At 46.5% G+C, this 21394-nt stretch overlaps 1 protein-coding gene across 1 annotated transcript in view; it reads left to right on the forward strand.

Moving 5' to 3' along the window:
* LOC121278115 (dynein heavy chain 8, axonemal-like) overlaps window positions 1–21394 on the forward strand; it is a 1831678-nt gene that overhangs the window by 816254 nt on the left and 994030 nt on the right. The window contains exon 37 of the mRNA XM_041188200.1: window positions 1951–2150. Within this exon, the coding sequence (XP_041044134.1) occupies window positions 1951–2150 (200 nt within the window). The remainder of the gene's footprint in view (window positions 1–1950; window positions 2151–21394) is intronic.

Raw genomic sequence — 21394 nt, forward strand, 5'->3', positions numbered from 1 at the left:
ACCTTAAAATGCAAATTCCATTCACACCTTACATGCTAAGATCCCATCCATGTTTACTCATTCACATTTCAAGTACATTTCTACACCAAACTTCTTTTGATAATTTCAAGCTTGCTGTCTACCTGACCCCACATATAAATAAATCACACAGTCAGAACCATCTACACTCGCACCCCTAAACCTACTTTACAATAAATCAAAATAATATTATGAAAATTATTACACTTCCGTAACAGTTTTTGCTGAAGAGCAAAAATGGGAGTAACTTTAACCCCCAAAATCCAGTGGGTTTGTCTTGTGTCGCACATTAAAATGCCATAAACCTCGAACCAAAACAGTCTTCAACATACCCATTTCCAGGTTTAATGACGGCCACATGAGGAGTTGTGCCCGATCCATTCTCAGGAGACCAGACGGTCTTTAAAACCCTTTAAGGAGGCTATGTGCCTCAATTTTCACAAAGTTTCTATTTTTAATTTATGTTGGCAGGTTTTCCCAGGCTTCGGGAAACCCAGCAGGTTAAAAGGAGGTTAAGAGGCCTGAATTATGATTAATAAATCATTAATACTAATAGTTTGTAGTAAGGAGTGAAGAATTGGGTAAATATTCAAAGGGCAAATACTCAAAGGCCATGGGGAAAGAATAGTTGGTGTGGGGACTAATTTGATAACTCTATCTCAAAGAGCCAGCACAAGCATAATCATTCCATGAATTCATAAATAAAGTGCCACTCTTTGTGGACCCGTGTTTCTTGCAGACACAGCAAGCTAAACCCATAACCCCCACACTCTTGCAGGATTTGTATGACGACCTATGATCTGTCCATAACTTCTTTCAATTACCCACAACTCACCCTCCCAGGATCTCCAACCCACCCCCATCTCCTCAACACCTTTTGCCCCTCCCACCCCATTTACCAACTCCCCTCCAAAATTCCTTCGGTCACTGAGACCACTGGTGATTACCTAGTTCCCCTAGGTAGATCTTCACTGTCTGCCCACAATCAATAACCCCGCTTCACCATGTCTCAACTCCCCCCAACTCCAAGATGTCTCCGCTGCTCAACAATCTCTCCCCCACCACCACAAAATGTACATACAGCCTTGGAAGAGAAACTGTTAACCTGTTATGAGTAACCTATGATGAGTAACCCACCTTTGGACTCCCCAAAGCCTGTCCACCATCTACAAGGCACAAGTCAGGACTGTGGTGAAATACTCCCCACTTGCCTGGATGATTGCAGCTCCCACAACACTCAAGAAGCTTGACACTGTCCAGGACAAAACAGCCCCCTTGATTGGCACCACATCCACAAACGTTCACTCCCTCCACCACCGATGCATAGTAACAGCAGTGTGTACCATCTACCAGATGCACTGCAGGTATTTACGAAGGCTCCCTCGACAGCATCTTCCAAACCTATGGGCACTACCATCTAGAAGGACAAGGGCAGCAGATAGATGGGAAGTTCCCCTCCAAGTCACTCACCATCCTGACTTGAAAATATATCGCCGCTCCTTCACTGTTGCTGGGTCAAAATCATGGAACTCCCTCCCTAACAGCACTCTGGGTATACCTACACCACATGGACTGCAGTGGTTCAAGAAGGCAGCTCACCACCACCTTCTCAAGGGCAATTAGAGATGGGCAATAAATGCTGGCCTGGCCAGCGAAGCCCACATCACATGAATTAATTTTTTAAAAACTCTGCCCAGAAACCTGCGGGGAAAGAATTCAAAACCATACTTCCAGGTTACCTAATTATGATGATGACACTTCCAACCTACTCCTACCTTGCACCTCCAAAATCAGTAAGTATTAGGATGAATGACTCTTCAGCTGGTCAAGGTACATTTTAGATTTTGTTTTACTTGTTGATTTTTTTTTTGTTAAACTGTCCAATCACTGAAAAAGGTAATGACAGATGATAATGTTCATCCTTTTTTTTAGGATATCTGCATATCCTCTGTCAAAGAGAAGGACATTGAGGCAAAACTAAATCAGGTGATGCAGACCTGGACCAGTCAGACCCTGAGTTTCTCTTCATTTAAGAGTCGGGGTGAACTATTGCTGAAAGGACTGGAGACAGCAGAAATTATAATGATGATGGAGGATAGTTTAATGATCTTGAGCTCTTTACTCAGTAACAGGTACAAGCAACAAGTTACAGCACAAGCATCAATCATTTGCAAGGTAATGAAGACAATGTTAGGAGGTGTGATTAAGTGCTTTGGAAACAACATGGATTTTAAGGAGGGTCATAAAAGAGGTGTGAAAGCTTGAAAGAAGGGGTTTAGGGAGGAAATTTCAGAGATTATGGCCTGGACTACTAAGTGCACAGCCACTTGGCACTATTGACTGAAGGTGCTTGAAAACGCTTCAGCTTTGTCTCTTCCACTCGTGCTGCATTTCCATGTCCTGAAGACTCAAGACTGTTACTTTTAAATTTAAATTGCATTAATTTTAAAAATAACATTTTTATGCTTTGAAGATACACAACATTTGCTGAAGAAATGAAGCAACTAGAGGAATTTGTCAAAGTCCTTGACCATGTGGTTACTTCCTAATTTGTATTAATTTTCCAACAACTTCATGTTTGAACCTTTCCAATCCATAGGCGTACCTGTACCAGATGGATTGCAGTGGTTCAAGAAGGCCGCTCACCACCAGCTTCTCAAGGGCAGTTATGGATGGGCAACAAATGCTGGCTTTGCAAGCGACACCCACATCCCAATTAAAAAACAAAAAAAGGTTTGCTTCCTTGCCACAGCACTGAAATAATGCAAATTAAAATCACAAATGACAACATCCTTGACCGTAGACATGACAGTTACCAGTGCCTGCTGGATCAATCACTGCCCCCTCTGATCTACAATCTCCATCAGTTTGTTCCCCATGCAACAGAGGCAACAGAAGCCATGATGCAAGAAAATGAAGGCCTCAAAAATCCCACCAAGTCAGCCCTTCTCAGTCAACACCTCATTTCCAAGCTCTCGACCTCCCGCCATTGGGAGCTATAGTGTGCCCGTAGCGACTGATTGATCCTAAAGTTTACCATAACAAGTACCTGCGAAGCGTTATTTGGCCCACCAGAGAACATCATGATTTGTTTGATCACAAAAACCAAGTCATATATTCCAGTGTAAGCACAAAGTAGGTGATTGGCTGATGGGTATTTCCTATTTTTCCTATTTATCTTAACTCGAGAATTTCAACCTGGGTAAGTAGAACATATCTTGAATTAATAAGAAAAATCAACAGAGGCAACACTAGGGAAATTAATTAAAATTTCATTAGTAAGATAATGAATGAATTAAATGTTATAAATATGACAGGGCAGGTGATGTGTGTCTGCTGCAGAATGTGAGAGCTCGTGAATGCCAGTGTGATCCAAGGCAAACTCATCTGCAGTAAGTTTCTGTGGCTGGAGGAACTTCAGCTCAGAGTCATTGAACTGGAGGCTGAGCTGCAGACACTATGACACATCAGGGAGGGGGAAAGTTACCTGGACATTTTGTTCAAGGAGGCAGTCACACCCCTTAGGCTCAGCAGAACTTTGTGTTGGTTAATGGTCAGGGACAGGAGGGTGTGACTGTGAGTCAGGCAGGTATGGGGAATCAGCATGCAGTGTTTGAGGAGCCACAGCCCCTGACATTATCCAAGAGTTCCAAGGTGCGTGCTATCTGTGCATGAGGAGAAGGACTGCAAGCTGGATGAGTGGACTGATCATGGCACCATGGTGAAGGATGCTGTTCGAGTGGAGAAATGATAGGAGTGATACGAGACAGTATAGTCAGGGGAACAGATACTGTCCTCTGCAGTCACGACCAGGAGCTCTGATGGTTATGTTATTACCAGCCTGGTGCCAGAGTTAAGGACATCTCTTTGCAGCTGGAGAGGAACATGGAATGGGAGGGGGAGGATTCAATTGTGGTGGTCCATTTGGGAACCAATTACAAAGGTAGAACCAGGAATAATGTTCTACTACGAGAATTTGAGTAGTTAGGATCCAAATTAAAATGCAGAGCAGGTCAAAAGTAGTTATCTGTGGATTGTTACTGAACTATTTACCAATTGGCATAAAGTCAAGCAGATTGGAGAATTAAATGCATGGCTCAAAAAGTGGTTTAGGGAAAGAGGAGTTTGAATTCATGGGGCACTGGCATCAATATTCAGGGAAGAGTGAGTTATTCCTTTGGGATGGGCTTCACTTAAACCAATTTGGGACCAGTGTCCTGGCCAATCACATAATTAGGACTGCAGACAGGGTTTTAGACTAACAAAGTGGGGAAGGGTTCAGGTGAAGGGAGATTTAGAAATCCAAAGAGAAAAGTAGAGGCATTGGAACAGTGTAACGATCAAGGTAAAGGCAAGTAGAATGGGACAAGATGAGCCAGAGAGTTTAAGAAAAATTGTACTTCAGTGAATAAGGTCATTGCAAGGAATAAAACATTAAATTAAAGGTTCATCATCTGAATGCATAAAGCATCTGCAATAAGGTTAATGAACTAGTGGAAAAAGTAGAGGTAAATGATTCAGATCTAGTTGTCATTGCAGAGGCATAGTTGCAGATTCTTCAGGGTTGGGAAATAAGTATTCCGGCATGTACAATCTTTCGGAAGGGTGGATGGAAGGATGGAGTGGTGCTGGGGTAGGGTGGGGGATATGGTGGGCGGGGGGGAGGTTGTGGGGGAAAGCTGTGATGGTAAGGAATGCCTTGGGGATATTGATGGGGCCGGGGATGGGGGACGAGGTCTGACCTCCGTGTATCAAGGGGTAGAATCAGTATGGATGGAAATTTGGAATGACAAGAGTTGGTTGGATCTAGTGTCGTGTAATAAAGCAGAGTTGATCAATACCAACATAGTCTGGGGTCCATTGAGAAATAGTAATCATAATACCATTGGATTCTAAGGGGAGAATTTTCCTCCTGTCAGAGGGGTTGTGCAGGGGAAGGTGGGGGCGGGCACGGATCCGATCGGTGCCCCTGATCAGGCCTGCGCCGCTATATTACGTGGGCAGGCCAATTAAGGCCTGGCCAGCGTGACCCATGCCCAGGAGCACTGAGTGCTCCCTATGTAGGCAGTGGAGGGGGGTGTGGTTCCCTGAGCCGGGGCCTGCGCGAAAGAGCACAGAGCTGCCTCAGGGAGATTAGTTTAAGTTCCCAAAAGTTTAATAAAGAAAAGGAAAAATTTTAAGACATGTCCCCTGATATGACAGTGTCACATGAGCTGGGACATGTCAATGAACATTAATGAAAAAACTTATTTAATTTATAAACCTTTCTTGAAACCTCATCCCGCCCATGGATGAGGTTCCATGAAAAATGCGAAGGCCGCCTTGGCTCATCACTTGCCCGTCAACCTTAAGGTTGGACGGGCAGCTCAGTTTGTTAGTTTAATTGATATTTAAAAGGCCTTAATAGTGCTTTGACAGTTCGGTGGGCACGCAGCTGACTCGGCTGCCCGCCCGCCGAACTGAAAATGTAAATGACATGTGGTGACATCGGGACACCTGCCCGACATCACTGCGTGTCATTTTACTCCTCCGCGAGCAGGCCCCGCCCCTGCTCGCTGAGCCAAAAATTCAGGCCCATATTAAGTTTGGAAGTGACATACTCCAATCACAAACAAGAACCTTAAACTAAAACAAAGCCAATTACATAGAGGAGAACTGGCTAGGGTTAGTTGGTAAATAGACAAAAAGCTATGGCAGTTTATAACAGTGGGAGACATTTAAAGAAACAATTCAAAAGTTGCAACAAAATATGTTTAATTGGAAAGCAAAAACTCAGCAAATGTTATGGTCCCAGCTGATGTTACTACTGGGCAAGTCAGATCCCAGGGTGAAACCTGGCTTGATGGACCTTAACTTCTATATTTTTTGTAGAAACCATGGAGGCAAGTTATGAAACAAATTCACAGGAGTCTGCTGATGAACTTTTAAAACAGAGAATAAAATATTTATTAAACAAGAAAAATGAACTATATTACACCAGACAAAAAGATTGGAGAGATCTCAATATAAACACAAGGAAATTATTCAAATATTCACAATTCCTTCCCTCCAGCACATGCAAATTCAGAAAGTAAAACAATTTACCATATCTATCTTATACTCTAATATTCAGGGTAACTACGTGGCACATGTGAACCAACTGGCGAAATATGGTCAGACCCGTCACACCCCAAAGTAAATGACAGATGCAGACAAAACAGATTCTGTGCATTTCTCAACAACTCACCCAGATGCTTATCATGCCATGAGCCAACTGGTCTCAATGAAACTGTCTCTCTCACAAGGATTTCCAATGTCCACATTTGAAAATCTCGTCTTGGATTTTTCTCCAAAAGTCATTGCTACTCGAACAGCTTTCACAGGGGTCCACCTCCAGAGTTTCAGTCTTGCCTTCTGAGACTCCTTTCTCCTGGATCTCTGAATACACTCACGCTTCACCTCCAAGCACACTTTCAGATCTTTGGCCATGCCGAGCAGAACACCGCTACTCGAAAAGGATACCTTTGCCCTTATGGCCCACAGCACAGAGTCATCAACCTCTGGCTGCCATTGATATTCAGGGCTTCTCTCAAGCCCACTTTGCTTCACGTCTGCTCCCCGCAGCTCTTTCTTTAAGTTGGAGCCTTTTTTTCTCTCTTCCTTTCTTTCATATTTACTTAACAGGATCTGTTTCTGATCTCTGCCCTTGTTCCTTAACTGGGACTGTCTTCTGGGACCTCTTTTTTGTCCCATTCCTTGGTGTGGGACATTCTTCTTGGTTTAGGGTCTTCCATCTGTCCCCCTCTCCATGTTCTGCTTCCTAGGAAACCTTTTCTCAAATGGCAACGCACTTGGGACCAGTGCCACAAAAGATTCAATGACCTTCTGCATTCAGGAAGGGTGAGTACCATGTTGCCTCAGTTCACTTAATGCAGCCGTCACACTTTCCCCCCAGGTCCTCCCTCACCACCCCTTCCCGGCAGCTCTGAGTACAGTAACGGTATTGAATCATTCATGGCATCTATCCTTCGCTGGTTGTGCCAGCAGATATTGCCCATTCCTAATTCACCCTGAGAGAGCTGAGTTAGGATGGGTTCAGCCTCCGCTGCATGTGTGACACTGACACCCAGAGTATAGAATGGGGTTGAAAGTCAAGAATCTGCACCTTGACATAGTGCTGTAACTGCAAAGCATGTCAAAGTCAGGGGGCTAACATGCTAGGAGGGGAGCTTCCAGGTGGCGAGGCACCAATCCATCTGCTGGTCTTTGTGCTCCATGTGCTTGTGCCTCCTTGCTTAGCAAAGTAACACCTTGTGGTGCCACATGTGAAGGAGGCAGCATTTAGGCAATGGTGGGTGGAGCCAGCCCTGGCTTCTTTGGGTGAGTGTGCGACAGCTGTGGGGTAATGAAGAACTGGAGTCCTGCAATATCCCATTCTGGCTGGGTTGGCAGAGATGCGATGGGAATTCAGGTGCAGGCAGGACTAATCAATGCTCTTCTCTCCTTTTCAGGAGAAGACTGTGCACAATTCCACAGAATGAATACGACTGGTGGAGTCCAGGCCCAGTTGGCGATCCTAACCTTACGAGCAGCAGGCCATGGATCTGGAGGACCGCCATGCCCCAGGTCCACCGGTGGTGGTGAGGCTGGGGTGCCATGGGGAGGTATGTTTGGCAAGCACTCAGGTCACCATGTGTGTCCCAGAAGCCATGGCACTGCTGAATGCTCAGTGATTGAAGTTAGCAACATGGGTTGACCATTAATTATGGAAGGATGGGCGCATAATGATCCGGGAGAGCGGCATGCAAGTTGACATTGTTTGTACTGTAACTAATCAAATGTCCTTTTTCTTCCTTTCAGCATCACCGGAGAAGGGCCGGGAGGAGGAAGCAAAGGGACCACCTCTCACCCCTGATGCCCCAGAGGAAATCCACTCACCAGCATCACACTGCCTCTGCCAGGCAGGCACCAGCGCAGATACTAGCACCTCAGTGGGAATTAGATCTTCAGCTAGTGTCCTGGAGCACAATGGTGAGGGCACTTCACACTCGCTTGAGGTGCGGGCAGAGACAGACAGTGCCCAGGGCGCCGGTGGTCGGTGGCTGATGATGTGCCTCTGGAGTCGTCTGTGAGGCAGCAAATGCTGGAAGTGCAGCAGGGTATGGGGAAGATCTGGTGGAGATACATGAGGTTATGCGTGGCATGGTACCTGTGCTTGAGGAGTCCATGCGGAGCATCACTGATGCAATGAGCCTCATGGCTGAGCGTCATGCTTCCTCCATGGAGAGAATGGCGACTCTCATGGAGAGGCTCCTCCAGGAGACCAATTAGGGCTTCCTGGGGCTGCACTCAGGCTTGCAAGTCCTCAGTGGCATTGGTCTCAGCTGGTCAGTGCCAGTGTGGGAGATAGTTTGGGCAGTAAGTATCTCAGCTCAGTGCCCATCCATCTACGGTGAGCAGAGAGGTCCAAAGCGACCTCACATCGGCGCAGCAGCTGCTTGACATCTCTGCAGGCTCCTCTCAGGTGCTCTGGATGAGGGCAGCAGCTCCTCCGCTCCTCTACCAGTGACCGTGGCATCCGATGTGGTTGCGGTAGCTGCTGAGTAGCCAGCTGTGGAACTGGCTGCTCCCTCCCAGGTAGGGCCATCAAAGGCTCCATGGGCCAGAGGACGTCCGCCAAGGTCATCAAGGCCAACAGGACAGCACAGTGAAGCAGGCTGTCTCAGATTCTAGTGACAGTGAGGGGTCAGGACCTAGACATAGCACCCGTAAGTGTAAATTTAAAGCACCTTAGACAAACCACAGGTTTCTCATGGTGCTTTTATGTTGGCCCATAGTAGCTTCTCGAAGACTTGGTGTGATGTCCAATGCCTTTTTTTTTTGCTTAATGAAGCTACATTTGCTCCCTCAATAAATTTTGACATGTTGCCATGCCTCAGGGTGATTTTTTACTTCTGCAAGTAGACGGGAAACCATGATGCTATGAGTGAGTTGTTTGTCATAGAGCTTTATTGACAAGAGCTTTTGTTAATATTAGTATCCAGGCAGATTTAGCGCTCTGGTATCAAAAATGGAGCCTGCAGCCCTGGTGTGTATTGAAGGTCTATCTGTGATGGGATAGCTGAAAGTTCTTTGCATTAAAGCCTCCCGGGTGTCCCTGCCACCCTGGAGGATGCCCGGGTCAGCATCTACCCCCTCAGCATTCTCCTGTGTGGACTCATCCTTGGACTCACTGTTGGACTCATCATGTGTGTCCGGAGCAACTGCATCTATGTCTTTCTCGTCCACTGCCTCGCCCCGTCCTAGCACCAGATTGTGGAGAATGCAGTATGCAACTGCTATCAGCGACACACAATCTAGTAGGCATTGGAGTGCACCCCCTGAATGGTTTAGGTCTCGGAAACGCATCTTGAGAAGACCGATGGCTCTCTCCACCACAGCCCTTGTGGAGGCATGTCTCCTATTGTACTGCTGCTCAGCCTCTATTCTTGGATGGCAGAGAGGCGTCATGAGCCACCTTTTGAGGGGATAGCCCTTGTCACCCAGCAGCCATCCATCCAGCCGTGCTGGAACACTGAAGAGCCTCGGCACCTGGGAGTGTCTGAGTATGTAAGCGTCATGGGAACTGCCTGGGTACCTTGAACAAACTTGCAGAATCAACATCCTGTGATCACACACTATCTGCACGTTCATGGAGTGGAAGCCCTTCCTGTTGACAAATGCACCTGGCTCACCTGCTGGCGCCTTGATGGCCACATGTGTGCAGTCGATTGCACCCTGGACGGGGGGAGAAGCCAGCGATCGCTGCGCAGCCTCTGGCTCGCTCTGTCCGGCTGGCCTCGTCCCAGCGGTAGAGAATGAAAGCCAATGCATGCCCAAATAGAGCATCTGTCACCAGCTAGACACAAGTGTGGAGAGGTGATTGGGAGACTCCACAGAGATCACCCATCTAACCCTGGAAAGAGCCAGAGGCATAGAAGTTGAATGCAGCTATGACCTTTAGAGCCACTGGCATGGGGTGCCCACCCACACAGTTGGCGCAAATCTCAGGGCCTGTCATCTGACAAATGGAGGTCACTGTCTCCCTTGAGAGACGGAGCCTTCTTCGCCACTGCACCTCAGAGATATTGAGGCAGCTGCTTCGCCGCCTGTTTACCCTGGCAGCAGGATAGTGGCGTCTTCTGCGGCCCCTTCCGCCTTGGACTTCACGTTGGCCCTGTGCCCCTTGTGCCTGTGCCCCTCCTCCCAAAGGTGGCTCCCCTGGAGACTGAATGTGGACTCTTTCCCTTGCACACAGTCTTCACTCCTGTATATACATTTTCCCCTTTGAATGCAAATTCCCATTGTTTCACTATGTCTTTGGACTTTTACCTCTAATAATAAAATCTATCATAGTACCAATTTTACCAGTAATCTCTGTGAAAAGTAAACACACTCTTTCTTAACTTCTCCTGGCTAGGTGTAATATTTCACCCCATCTTTTGAATTCAACCTACTCTGGTTTATTTAAAAATACAAATTTCCCTTTACACCTATGTTACCTACTTAACATTTCAAACCTAGCTTACTTTCTGTCAATCACCAAAGCCTTCAGACCAGCTGCCTTTACATCAATTGACTCACACACACACACACATAGACAGACATGTAGACACAGACCCCACTATTACCCTACTTTACAACAAATTTCAATAACATTATAAAATTATTATATCTTCCTTACATCAACATGGTTTTACTTGTGACCTGCCACCCATCTATACCAATGACAGATAAAAAAAAGAGATGTAGTCCTGCAGTCAAAATTTAGGGAGTTAGGTAGAAAATTAGCAAGCAGGACCTTAAAAGTAATAAGCTCCAGATTACTCCCAGTACCACACGCAAGTGAGTCAAAAAAATCGGAGGATAAAACAGATGGACATTGGGACTGGCTCTGGGAGAGAAGGGACCTGCGCAAGATAGACAGGTTGCTCCTGAACAGAACCAGGGCTGAGTTTCTTTTGGGGTATTTTGCAAGTGCTGTTGGGGAGTGTTTAAACTAACTCAGCAGGGGTATGGGAACCAGGAGAAAATATCAGGGGGAATATCAAGGTGCACAAAATACTGGGAAAGCCAGATAGCACTAGAATAGAGGATACTAAGTTAATACATGGGGTCAGAGTCAGGGAGAATTAATAGAGTATAAGTTAGGGTTACAGTGCATGCGTGTGAATGCATGGAGTATGGTAAGTAAGATTGGTAAGTAGAATGCCATGTGGAATTACAATGTGGTTATAATAGTGACCTGGCTCAAGGTAGGGCAGGACTGGGTATTAAATATTTATGATGTTCAGGAAAGAAAGAAAAGGGAGAGCGGTGGTGGAATTGATTAATGAGAGCATTGCAGTGCCGGAGAAATAGGGACCAAGGACAGAATTAATTAATTTGGCTAGCGCAAAGGAAAAAAGAAGGTGTAATTACGCTGCTTGGTATAGTCTATAGATCACAAATTAGTCGGAAGGATGTAGTGAAACAAATCTGTAAGGAAATTTCAGAGAGGTGAGAAAAAATTATAGAGTAGTTATAATATGATGCTTTAATTATTCAAATATAGACTGGGATAGTGGTATTGTGAAGGGCTGAGAGGGGAAAGAGTTCCTAGAGTGTTACAACAGCTGTAGAGAGAAAAAAAAGAGTTAATATTTTGAGTCTGTATGACTCTTCTTCAGAGCTAAAGAGAAGTAAAGATGTGAATTAATTTATACTGTTTAAGGGGGTTGGAGCAGGTGAAGCTGGCGAGAAGGCCAGTGATAGGTGGAGGCAAAGGAGAGATTGCCAGAAATGTCATGGACAAAATGACAAAGGACTGTTAATGATAGTGGCACTGGCTAAAGGAGGTGCTGATGGTGGCATTAAGGTCAGAAATCTGCTTTGTGATAATGTGATAATAGCAGGACGAGGGAAAGAACTCTGGAAAGAACAACATGAACAAGTGACAGATGACCCTTGTGGTGGTGGGGTTGGTAGGAGGGGACAGGGGTAGGAATAAAGATTGAAAATAGAATAAAAGGTGGGGGTAAAACAATAAATAAAATGAAAAAAAAAATGTGGATAAACCATAAAAATGAAAATGAATACTGAAAAAAGGGATAAAAAAGGGGGTGAGGATGAAGGAGAGAGTTCATGGTCTGAAGTTGTTGAACTCAATGTTAAGTCCAGAAGGCTGTAAAGTGCCTCATTGGAAGATGAGCTGCTGTTCCTCCAGTTTGTGTTGGGCTTCACTGGAACATTGCCGCTGGCCAAGGACAGACATGTGGGCTTAAGAGCAGAATGATTTGTTGAAATGACAAGCGACAGGAAGGCCTGGGTCATGCTTGCGGACAGAGCGAAGGTGTTAAGCAAAGCCGTCACCCAGTCTCTGTTTTGTCTCTTCATTGTGGAGGAAACCGCATTGGGAGCAGCGAATGCAGTAGACCAAATTGAAGGAGGTGCAAGTGAAGTGCAGCTTCACCTGAAAGAAGTGTTTGGGCCATTGGATGGTGAGGAGGGAAGAGGCAAAGCGGCAGGTGTTGCAGCTTCTGCGATTGTATGGGAAGGTGCCGTGATAGGCGGATGAGGTGTTAGAGGTGATGGAGGAGTGGACCAGGGTGTCCCGGAGGGAACGATCCCTACGCATTGCTGACAGGAGTGTGAAAAGAAGATGGGTTTGGCGGTGGTATCATGTTGGAGTTAGCCGAAATGGTGGAGGATGTTGCTTTGAATGCGGACTTCAATGTCCATAAGACCATAAGACATAGGAGCAGAAATTAGGCCATCGAATCTACTCCGCCATTCAATCATAGCTGATAAGTTTCTCAACCCCATTTTCCTGTATTCTTCCCGTAACCTTTGATCCCCTTACCAATCAAGAACCTATCTAACTCGGCCGTAAATACACTCAATGACCTGGCCTCCACAGCCTTCTGTGGCAATGAATTCCACAGATTCACCACTCTCTGGCTAAAGAAGTTGCTCCTCATCTCTATTCTAAAAGATCTTCCCTTTACTCTGAAGCTGTGCCCTCGGGTCCTAGTCTCTCCTACTAATGCAAACATCTTCCCCACGTCCACTCTATCCAGGCCTTTCAGTATTCTGTAAGTTTCAATCAGATCCCCCCTCATCCTTCTAAACTCCATCGAGTATAGATACAGAGTCCTCAAATGTTCCTCATATGTTAAGCCTTTCATTCCTGGGATCATTCTCATGAGCCTCCTCTGGACCCTCTCCAGGACCAGCACATCCTTCCTGAGATACAGGGCCCAAAATTGCTCACAATATTCTAAATGTGGTCTGACTAGAGCCTTATAAAGCCTCAGCAGCACATCCCTGCTTTTATATTCTAGTCCTCTCGAAATAATTGCCAACATTGCATTTGCCTTCCTAACTACCGACTCAACCTGCAAGTTAACCTTAAGAGAATCCTGGACTAGGACTCCCAAGTCCCTTTGCACTCCAGATTTTAGAATTCCCTCCCCATTTAGAAAATAGTCTATGCCTCTATTGTTCCTACCAAAGTGCATGACCTCACACTTCCCAACGTTGTAATCCATTTGTCACTCTTTTGCCCATTCTCCTAACCTGTCCAAATCCTTCTGCAGTTTCCCATCCTCCTCAATACTACCTGTCCATCCACCTATCTTTGTATCATCTGCAAACTTAGCCAGAATGCCCTCAGTTCCTTCATCTGGATCATTAATGTATAAAGAGAAAAGTTGTGGTCCCAACACTAACCCCTGCGGAACTCCACTAGTCACCGGCCGCCATCCTAAGAAGGACCCTCGTATCCCCATTCAATGCCTCCTGCCAGACAGCCAATCTTCTATCCATGCTAGAAGCTTGACTCTAACACCATGGGCTCTTATCTTACTGAGCAGTCTCCTGTGCGGCACCTTGTCAAAGGCCCTCTGGATGTCCAGATAGATAACATCCATTGGCTCTTCTTTGTCTAACCTGCTTGTTACTTCCCCAAAGAATTCTAACAGATTTGTCAGGCATAACCTCCCCTTAATGAAACCATGCTGTCTTTGCCCTATTTTAACATGCACTTCTAAGTATTCTGAAATCTCATCCTTAATAATGGACTCTAAAATCTTACCAACGACCGAGGTCAGGCTAATCGGCCTGTAATTTCCTTCTTTTGCCTTACTCCCTTCTTAAACAGAGGGATTACATTAACGGTTTTCCAGTCCTCTGGGACCCTCCCTGACTCCAGTGATTCCTGAAAGATCACCACTAACAGCTCCACTATCTCTCCAGCTATCTCCTTCAGAACTTTGGAGTATAATCCATCTGGTCCAGATGATTTATCCACCTTCAGAACTTTCAGTTTTCCTAGCACCTTCTCCTTGGTAATGGCCACCATACTCACCTCTGCGCCCCCCCACCCCCGACTCTCTTGAACTTTGGGGATGTTACTCATGTCTTCCACTGTGAAGACTGACGAAAAGTACCTATTCAGTTCCTCTGCCATTTCTTTGTTCCCCACTACTACTTCTCCAGCGTCATTTTCCAGCAGCCCAATGTCCACTTTTTCCTCTCTCTTACCCTTTATATATCTAAAAAGACTCTTGCAATCTTCTTTTATATTATTGGCTAGTTTACCCTCATATTTAATCTTCTCCCTCCTTATTTCTTTTTTAGTTGACCTCTGTTGGTCTTTGTAGGCTTCCCAATCCCCTGGCTTCCCACTGCTCTTCACCGCATTGTATGCTTTCTCTTTAGCTTTTATGCTGTCCCTGACTTCCCTTGTCAACCATGGTTGCCTCATCCTCCCTTTAGTATGCTTCTTCTTCCTAGGGATGAATTTTTGCTGTGTCTCCCATATTACTCCCAGAAACTCCTGCCATTGCTGTTCCAGTGTCTTTCCTGCTAGGCTCATCACCCAGTCAATTCTGGCCAGCTCCTCCCTCATGCCTCTGTAGTTGCCTTTATTCAACTGTTATACCATTACATCTGATTCCAGCTTTTTCCTCTCAAACTACAGGGTAAATTCCAACATATTATGGTCACTTCCTCCTAAGGGTTCCTTCACCTTAAGCTCCCTTATCAAATTTGCCTCATTGCACATCACTAAATCTAGAGTTGCCTGTTCCCTAGTGGGCTCCACCACAAGCTGCTCCAAAAAAGCCATCTCGTAGACATTCCACAAATTCCTATTGTTGGGATCCACTACCAACCTGATGTTCCCAGTCTACCTGCATATTGAAATCCCCCATGATCACTGTAACCTTGCCTTTCTTACACAAATTTTCTATCTCCTGGTGTATTTTGTGCCCCACATCCTGACTACTGTTTGGAGGCCTGTACATAACTCCCATTATGGTTTTTTTTACCTTTGCGGTTCCTCAACTCTACGCACACAGATACTACATCATCTGACCCTATGTCATTTCCTGCTTTCGATTTAATTTCTTTTCTTACTAACAATGCAACCCCACCCCCTCTGCCAACCTGCCTATATTTTCGATAGGATGTGTATCCTTGGATATTTAGCTCCCACTCCTGATCCCCTTGCAGCCATGTCTCCGTGATGCCCACCACATCACACCTGCCAATTTCAATCTGTGCCACAAGCTCAATTACCTTATTTTGTATACTGCGTGCATTCAGATACAACACCTTCAGTCCTGTATTTCCCGTCCCCCTTCTCATTGTTGTCCCTTTATCTGATGTGCTTGAAATTAGCTTCCTCGCCCTTTCCAAACACTCTGTCCTATTTTGTGTTCTGGAGACTTTAATAGCCTCTCCTGGGCTCTCCTCTCTTTTCAGTTTTTTCATATTTTCCATGAAGTTGAATCCACGCCCCCCGCGCCACCCCCCTCCCCCACCCCCACATGCTAACCTGCTGCTTTGTTTCGCATTAGTCATACTTCTTGGAGTTTTACCCTTCCCTTCCCCCCACTTCCTAGTTTAAAGTCCTGTTGACCACCCTATTTACCCTTTTCGCTAGAACATTGGTCCCAGATCGGTTCAGTGCGGACCGTACCAACGGTACAGATCCCTCCTGTTCCAATACTGTTGCCAGTGCCCCACAAAATGGAGCCCCTCTTTCCCGCACCACTCCTTTAGCCACTTGTTTACTTCCCTTATTCTCGTGTCCCAATACCAATTTGCACGTGGCTCGGGTAGTAATCCGGAGATTATAACCCTTGAGGATTTAGTTCCTAGTTCCTGATAATCCCCAAACAGGTCCTCTTTCCTAGTCTTACCTATGATTTTGTCCCGACGTGGACCACAACAACTGGATCCTCCCCCTCCCTCTCCAATATCCTTTCTAGCTGGTCAGAAATGTCCCTCACCCTGGCACCAGGCAGCCAACATACCATGCAGGACTCTCCATCCTGCTTACAAAATATTCTTTCAATTCCCCTAATTATAGAATCCCTTACAATTACCACTTGTCTTTTTGCTCCCCCCTCTTGAGTGGCCTCTTATGCCACGGTGCCATGGTCAGCTGGCTCATCCTCCCTACAGCCCTGTTCCTCATCCACACAGTGAGCAAGTACCTTATACCTGCTGGACATGGTCAAGAGCTGAGGCTCCTCTGTTCCTGAACACAGGATCCCTCTATCTGCCTCACTTGCAGTCACACCCTGCTGACGCTGACCACTGACCGAATTTCAGGAACTTAATTTACCAGGTGTGACCGCCTCCTGAAACAAAGCGTCCAGGTAACTCTCCCCCTCCCAGATGTGCTGCAGCGTCCGGAGCTCAGACTCCAGCTCATCAATTCTGAGCCGGAGTTCCTCCAGCAACCAACACTTGCTGCAGATGTGGTTACTGCGGCTCGCAATGGGATCTGCCAGCTCCCACATCATACAGCTACACCTGCCCAGCCATCACCAAGAGTAGATCGGTAGCACCACTGCTGACCAAGCTGGCCAAGTCCTAAATGACATAGCTGCTGGACTGGGTCTGTGGCAGGTTGTGAGGGAACCAACAAAGGGGAAAAACATACTTGACTTCACGCTCACTAACCTGCCTGCTGCAGATGCATCTGTCCATGACAATATCAGTAGGTGTGACTACCGCACAGTTGTGAAGATGAAGTCCCACCTTCACATTGAGGATACCCTCCATTGTGTTATGTGGCACTTCCACTGTGCTAAATGGGCTGGATTTCGAACAGATCTAGCAACTCAAAACTGGGCATCCATGAGGCGCTGCGGGCATCAGCAGCAGTAGAACTGTGCTCAAACACAATCTGTAACCTGATAGCCCGGCATATCCCCACTCTACCATTACCATTAAACGAGTGGATCAACCCTGGTTCAATGAAAGGTGCAGGAGGGCCTGCCAGGAGCAGCACCAGGCAAACATAAAAATGAGGTGTAAACCTGGTCAAGGTCTAACACAGGACTACTTGCTTGCCAAACAGCATAAGCAGCAAATGATAGACAGAGCTAAGTGACCCCACAACCAACGGATCAGATCTAAGCTCTGCAGTCCTGCCACATCCAATTGTGAACAGTGGTGGACAATTAAACAACCACTGGAGGAGGAGGCTCCACAAATACCCCAATTCTCAATGGAGGATTCCAGCACATCTGTGAAAAGATAAGGCTGAAGCATTTGCTACAATTTTTAGCCAGAAGTGCCAAGTGGATGATCCATCTCAGCCTCCTCTGGAAGTCCCCAGCATCACAAATACCTGCCCTCAGCCACTTCACGTGATATCAAGAAATGGCTGAAGACACTGGATAGTGCAAAGGTTATGGGCCCTGACAATGGATGTTTATTCGAGTCGTTCTGAAAAGCAACCTTCAAATTATGAGATAGTTCAAAATGCAGTACTTGACACATATGAGCTGGCTCCCAAGGCTTATCAATTAAGATTGGATGCTGCAAATTGCAGATTGGGCCCTGACAATATTCCGGATATAGTACTGTGGATTGTGCTTCAGAACTTGCTGGCCCTCTGGCCAAGCAGCTTCCAGTACAGCTACAACATTGGCATTTACCCAGCTATTTGGAAAATTGTCCAGGTTTCCCTGTACACAAAAATCAGTACAAATCCAACGCGGCCAATTACCACCCCATTGGTGTACCCTTGATCATCAGTAAAGTAATAGAAGGGGTCATCAACAGTGTTATCGAGCGGCACTTGCTTAACAATAACCTGCTCACTGATGCCCAGTTTGGGTTCCGCCAAGGGCCAGTCAGCTCCTGACCTCATTACATCATTGGTTCAAACATGGACAAAAGAGATGAACTCCAGAGGTGAGGAGAGAGTAACTGCCCATTACATCAAGGCAGCATTTGACAGATTGCAGCATCAAGGAGCCCTAACAAAACAGGAGTCAATGGGAATCAGGGCGAAAATTCTCCACTGGCTGGAGTCATACCTAGCACAAAGGAAGGTGGTTATGGTTATTGGAGGACAGTCATCTCAGTTCCAGGACATCACTGCACGAGATCCTCAGCGTAGTGCCCTAAGTCCAACATCTTCAGCTGCTTCATCAATGTCCTTCCTTCCATCATAAGGTCAGAAGTGGCAATGTTCACTGATGATTGCACAATGTTCAGCACCATTCAAGTCTCCTCAGGTACTGAAGCAATCCATGACCAAATGCAGCAAGACTTGGACAATATCCAGACTTGGTCTGGCAAGTGGCAAGTGGCAAGTAACATTTGTGTCACACAAGTGTCAGGCAATGACCATCTCCAACAAGAGAGAGTCCAGCCATTTCCCCTTGATGTTGAATGGCATTAACATCACTGAATCCCACCATCAACATCCTGGGGGTTACCATTGACCAGAAACTGAACTGGACTAGCCATATAAATACTGTGGCTACAAGAGCAGGTCAGAGGCTAGGAATCATGCAACAAGTAACTCACCTCCTGACTTCCCAAAGCCTCTCCACCATCTACAAGTCAGGAGCATGATGGAATACTCCACACTTACCATGATGAATGTAGCTCCCACAACACTCAAGAAGCTTGACACCGCCCAGGACAAAGCAGCCCAGTTGATTGGCACCACATCCACAAACATTCATTCCCTCCACCATCGAAGCACACTACCAGCAGTCTGTACCATCCACAAGATGAACTGCAGGAATTCACCAAGGCTCCTTCAACAGCACCTTCCAAACCCACAACCATTGCCACCTAGGAGGACAAGGGCAGCAGATAGATGGGAACGCCACCACCTGGAAGTTCCCCTCCAAGTCACTCACCATCCTGACTTGGAATTATATCGCTGTTCCTTCACTGTCGCTGGGTCAAAATCCAGGAACTCCCTTCCTAACAGCACTGTGGGAGTACCTGCACCTCATGGCCTACAGAGGTTCAAGAAGACAGCTCACCACCACCTTCTCAAGGGCAACTAGGAATGTGCAATAAATGCTTGCGCAACCAGCGAAGTCCACATACTGTGATGAATAAAAATAAACCCTGCCCATTCCTGCTATTAGTCTAGTTAACCTTCTCTGAACTGCTCTGAATGCATTTACATCTTTCCTTAAAACGGGAGAGTGGTACTGTACACGATATTCCAGATGTGGTCTTACCAGTGCCTTCTGCAACTGAAGCATAACCTCCCTCAATTCCCCTCACAATAAACAATAACATTCTATTAGTTTCCTATTTTCTATACCTGCCTACTAGCTTTTTGTGATTCATGCACTAGGACAGCTAGATCTCTCTGAATCTCAGAGCTTGGTGTATATGTACATAAGTCATTGAAAGTTGGGGATGGGTTTCCGGAGGAAGGGGTTCTGAAGGGGAAGGAGACCAGAAGAGGGAAGGGGTTTTGGGGGGGGAGGGGTCTGGAGGGGTGGAATGTCCAGGTGAATGTTCATTGGAGGGGTCTGATGGGTCCATGACTGTCTCCTGTGGAGCAAATTGAAGGTGGGTGAGGTAAGAGGGAATGGTGGGAATGACAAAGGGCAGAGTGTGAGCCAAAGTAGAGATAATTAGAACATGGCAGTGGAGTAGAAAGCAGGAGAGAGAGCACTCACAATCGTGTTGTGGGAGGAAATATGTGATGCAGGATCCTCAGGTGGATGTTCACTGCTGACCTCACTGTCCCTGCAAGCAAGGTCCAAATCCTCACCGGCCAGTGTGATGCCATGTTCCTCAATGCGAGTGTGGGGTCTAATGTGGGCCACTCCACCTCTGGTCTGGGCCTGCTGATGTGAGCAGGCTTCTCCTGCATGGAAACTGATGGAGAGAGTGTGAGCAGGACACATAGCACTGCATGGAATATTTGTGTGGTGAGCGGAGCCGTGGACGGGATGAGGATGTGAGCTCCAGAGTATATGAGCCTGATGGAGATGTGAGGGTGTGTGTGAGAGTTAGTAGTGTTGTCCCTTGAGGTGTGAGATCCTTGTGATATGTGATGGGTTTTTGAGTGTGTGAGTTGAGAGTGATGAGAAGAGTGAGTTTCCTCAGTGGTACGGATGAGGCTATTCATCCTGTAGCAGCACTGGGTAGCTGTCCTCTTTTGCAAGGCATGGGCACTGACCACCTTTGCCATTGCCTCCCGTGCTGGATTGGTGATGCAGCTGTTCATCCTGCGGCCAGAGTGGAGGTAGAGGACATCACGACAGGCCTCCACAATGTTCAAAAGGTGCTAAAGCGATATGTAATTAAACCTGGGGCTGCAGTCTTCTTGCCTTTCAGGGCCATGTCTTCTATGCAGCAGTCATGGTCTGAAAGCACTGAGAACTGTGCATGTGGCTGGACTTTAAAAATGGCGCCTGGCATGATGAAACAACAAGGTGATGGTGTGGTGGCCAAATGAGATCCCACCTGACATGGAAATGACGTGTTTCCCTGGAATGCATAACTAATGCAGCGGGTTTGGGATGATGCGGCATGAAAAGCCATCATTGCAGCCAGTATGTAAAACATCATTTTACCTGCCCACTACCACTCAATGCAATTCTGAGACGATTCCTCCCTATCAACATCCTGGAAGTTACCATTGACCAGAAACTGAACTGGACTAGCCATATAAATACTGCGGCTACAAGAGTAGGTCAGAGGCTAGGAATTTTGCAGCGAGTAGCTCACTTCCTGACCTCAACCCCCGCAAGCCTAACCACCCACCAACGCACAAGTCAGGAGTGTGATGGAATACTCTCCACTAGCCTGGATGGGTGCAGCTCCAACAATGCTCAAGAAGCTTGACAGCATCCAAGACAAAGCAGCCCGCTTGATTAGCACCCCATTCACAAACATCAAACATTCACTCCCTCCATCACAGTAGCAGCAGTGTGTACTATCTACGAGATGCTCTGCAGGAACTCGCCAAAGGTCCTTATATAGCACCTTCCAAACCCATTACCGCTACCATCAAGAAGGACAAGGGCAGCAGACACATGGGAACAGCACCACCTGGAAGTTTCCCTCCAAGCCACTCACCATCATG

This window comes from Carcharodon carcharias, chromosome 5 (genome assembly GCF_017639515.1).
Source record: "Carcharodon carcharias isolate sCarCar2 chromosome 5, sCarCar2.pri, whole genome shotgun sequence".
Lineage (NCBI taxonomy): Eukaryota > Metazoa > Chordata > Chondrichthyes > Lamniformes > Lamnidae > Carcharodon > Carcharodon carcharias.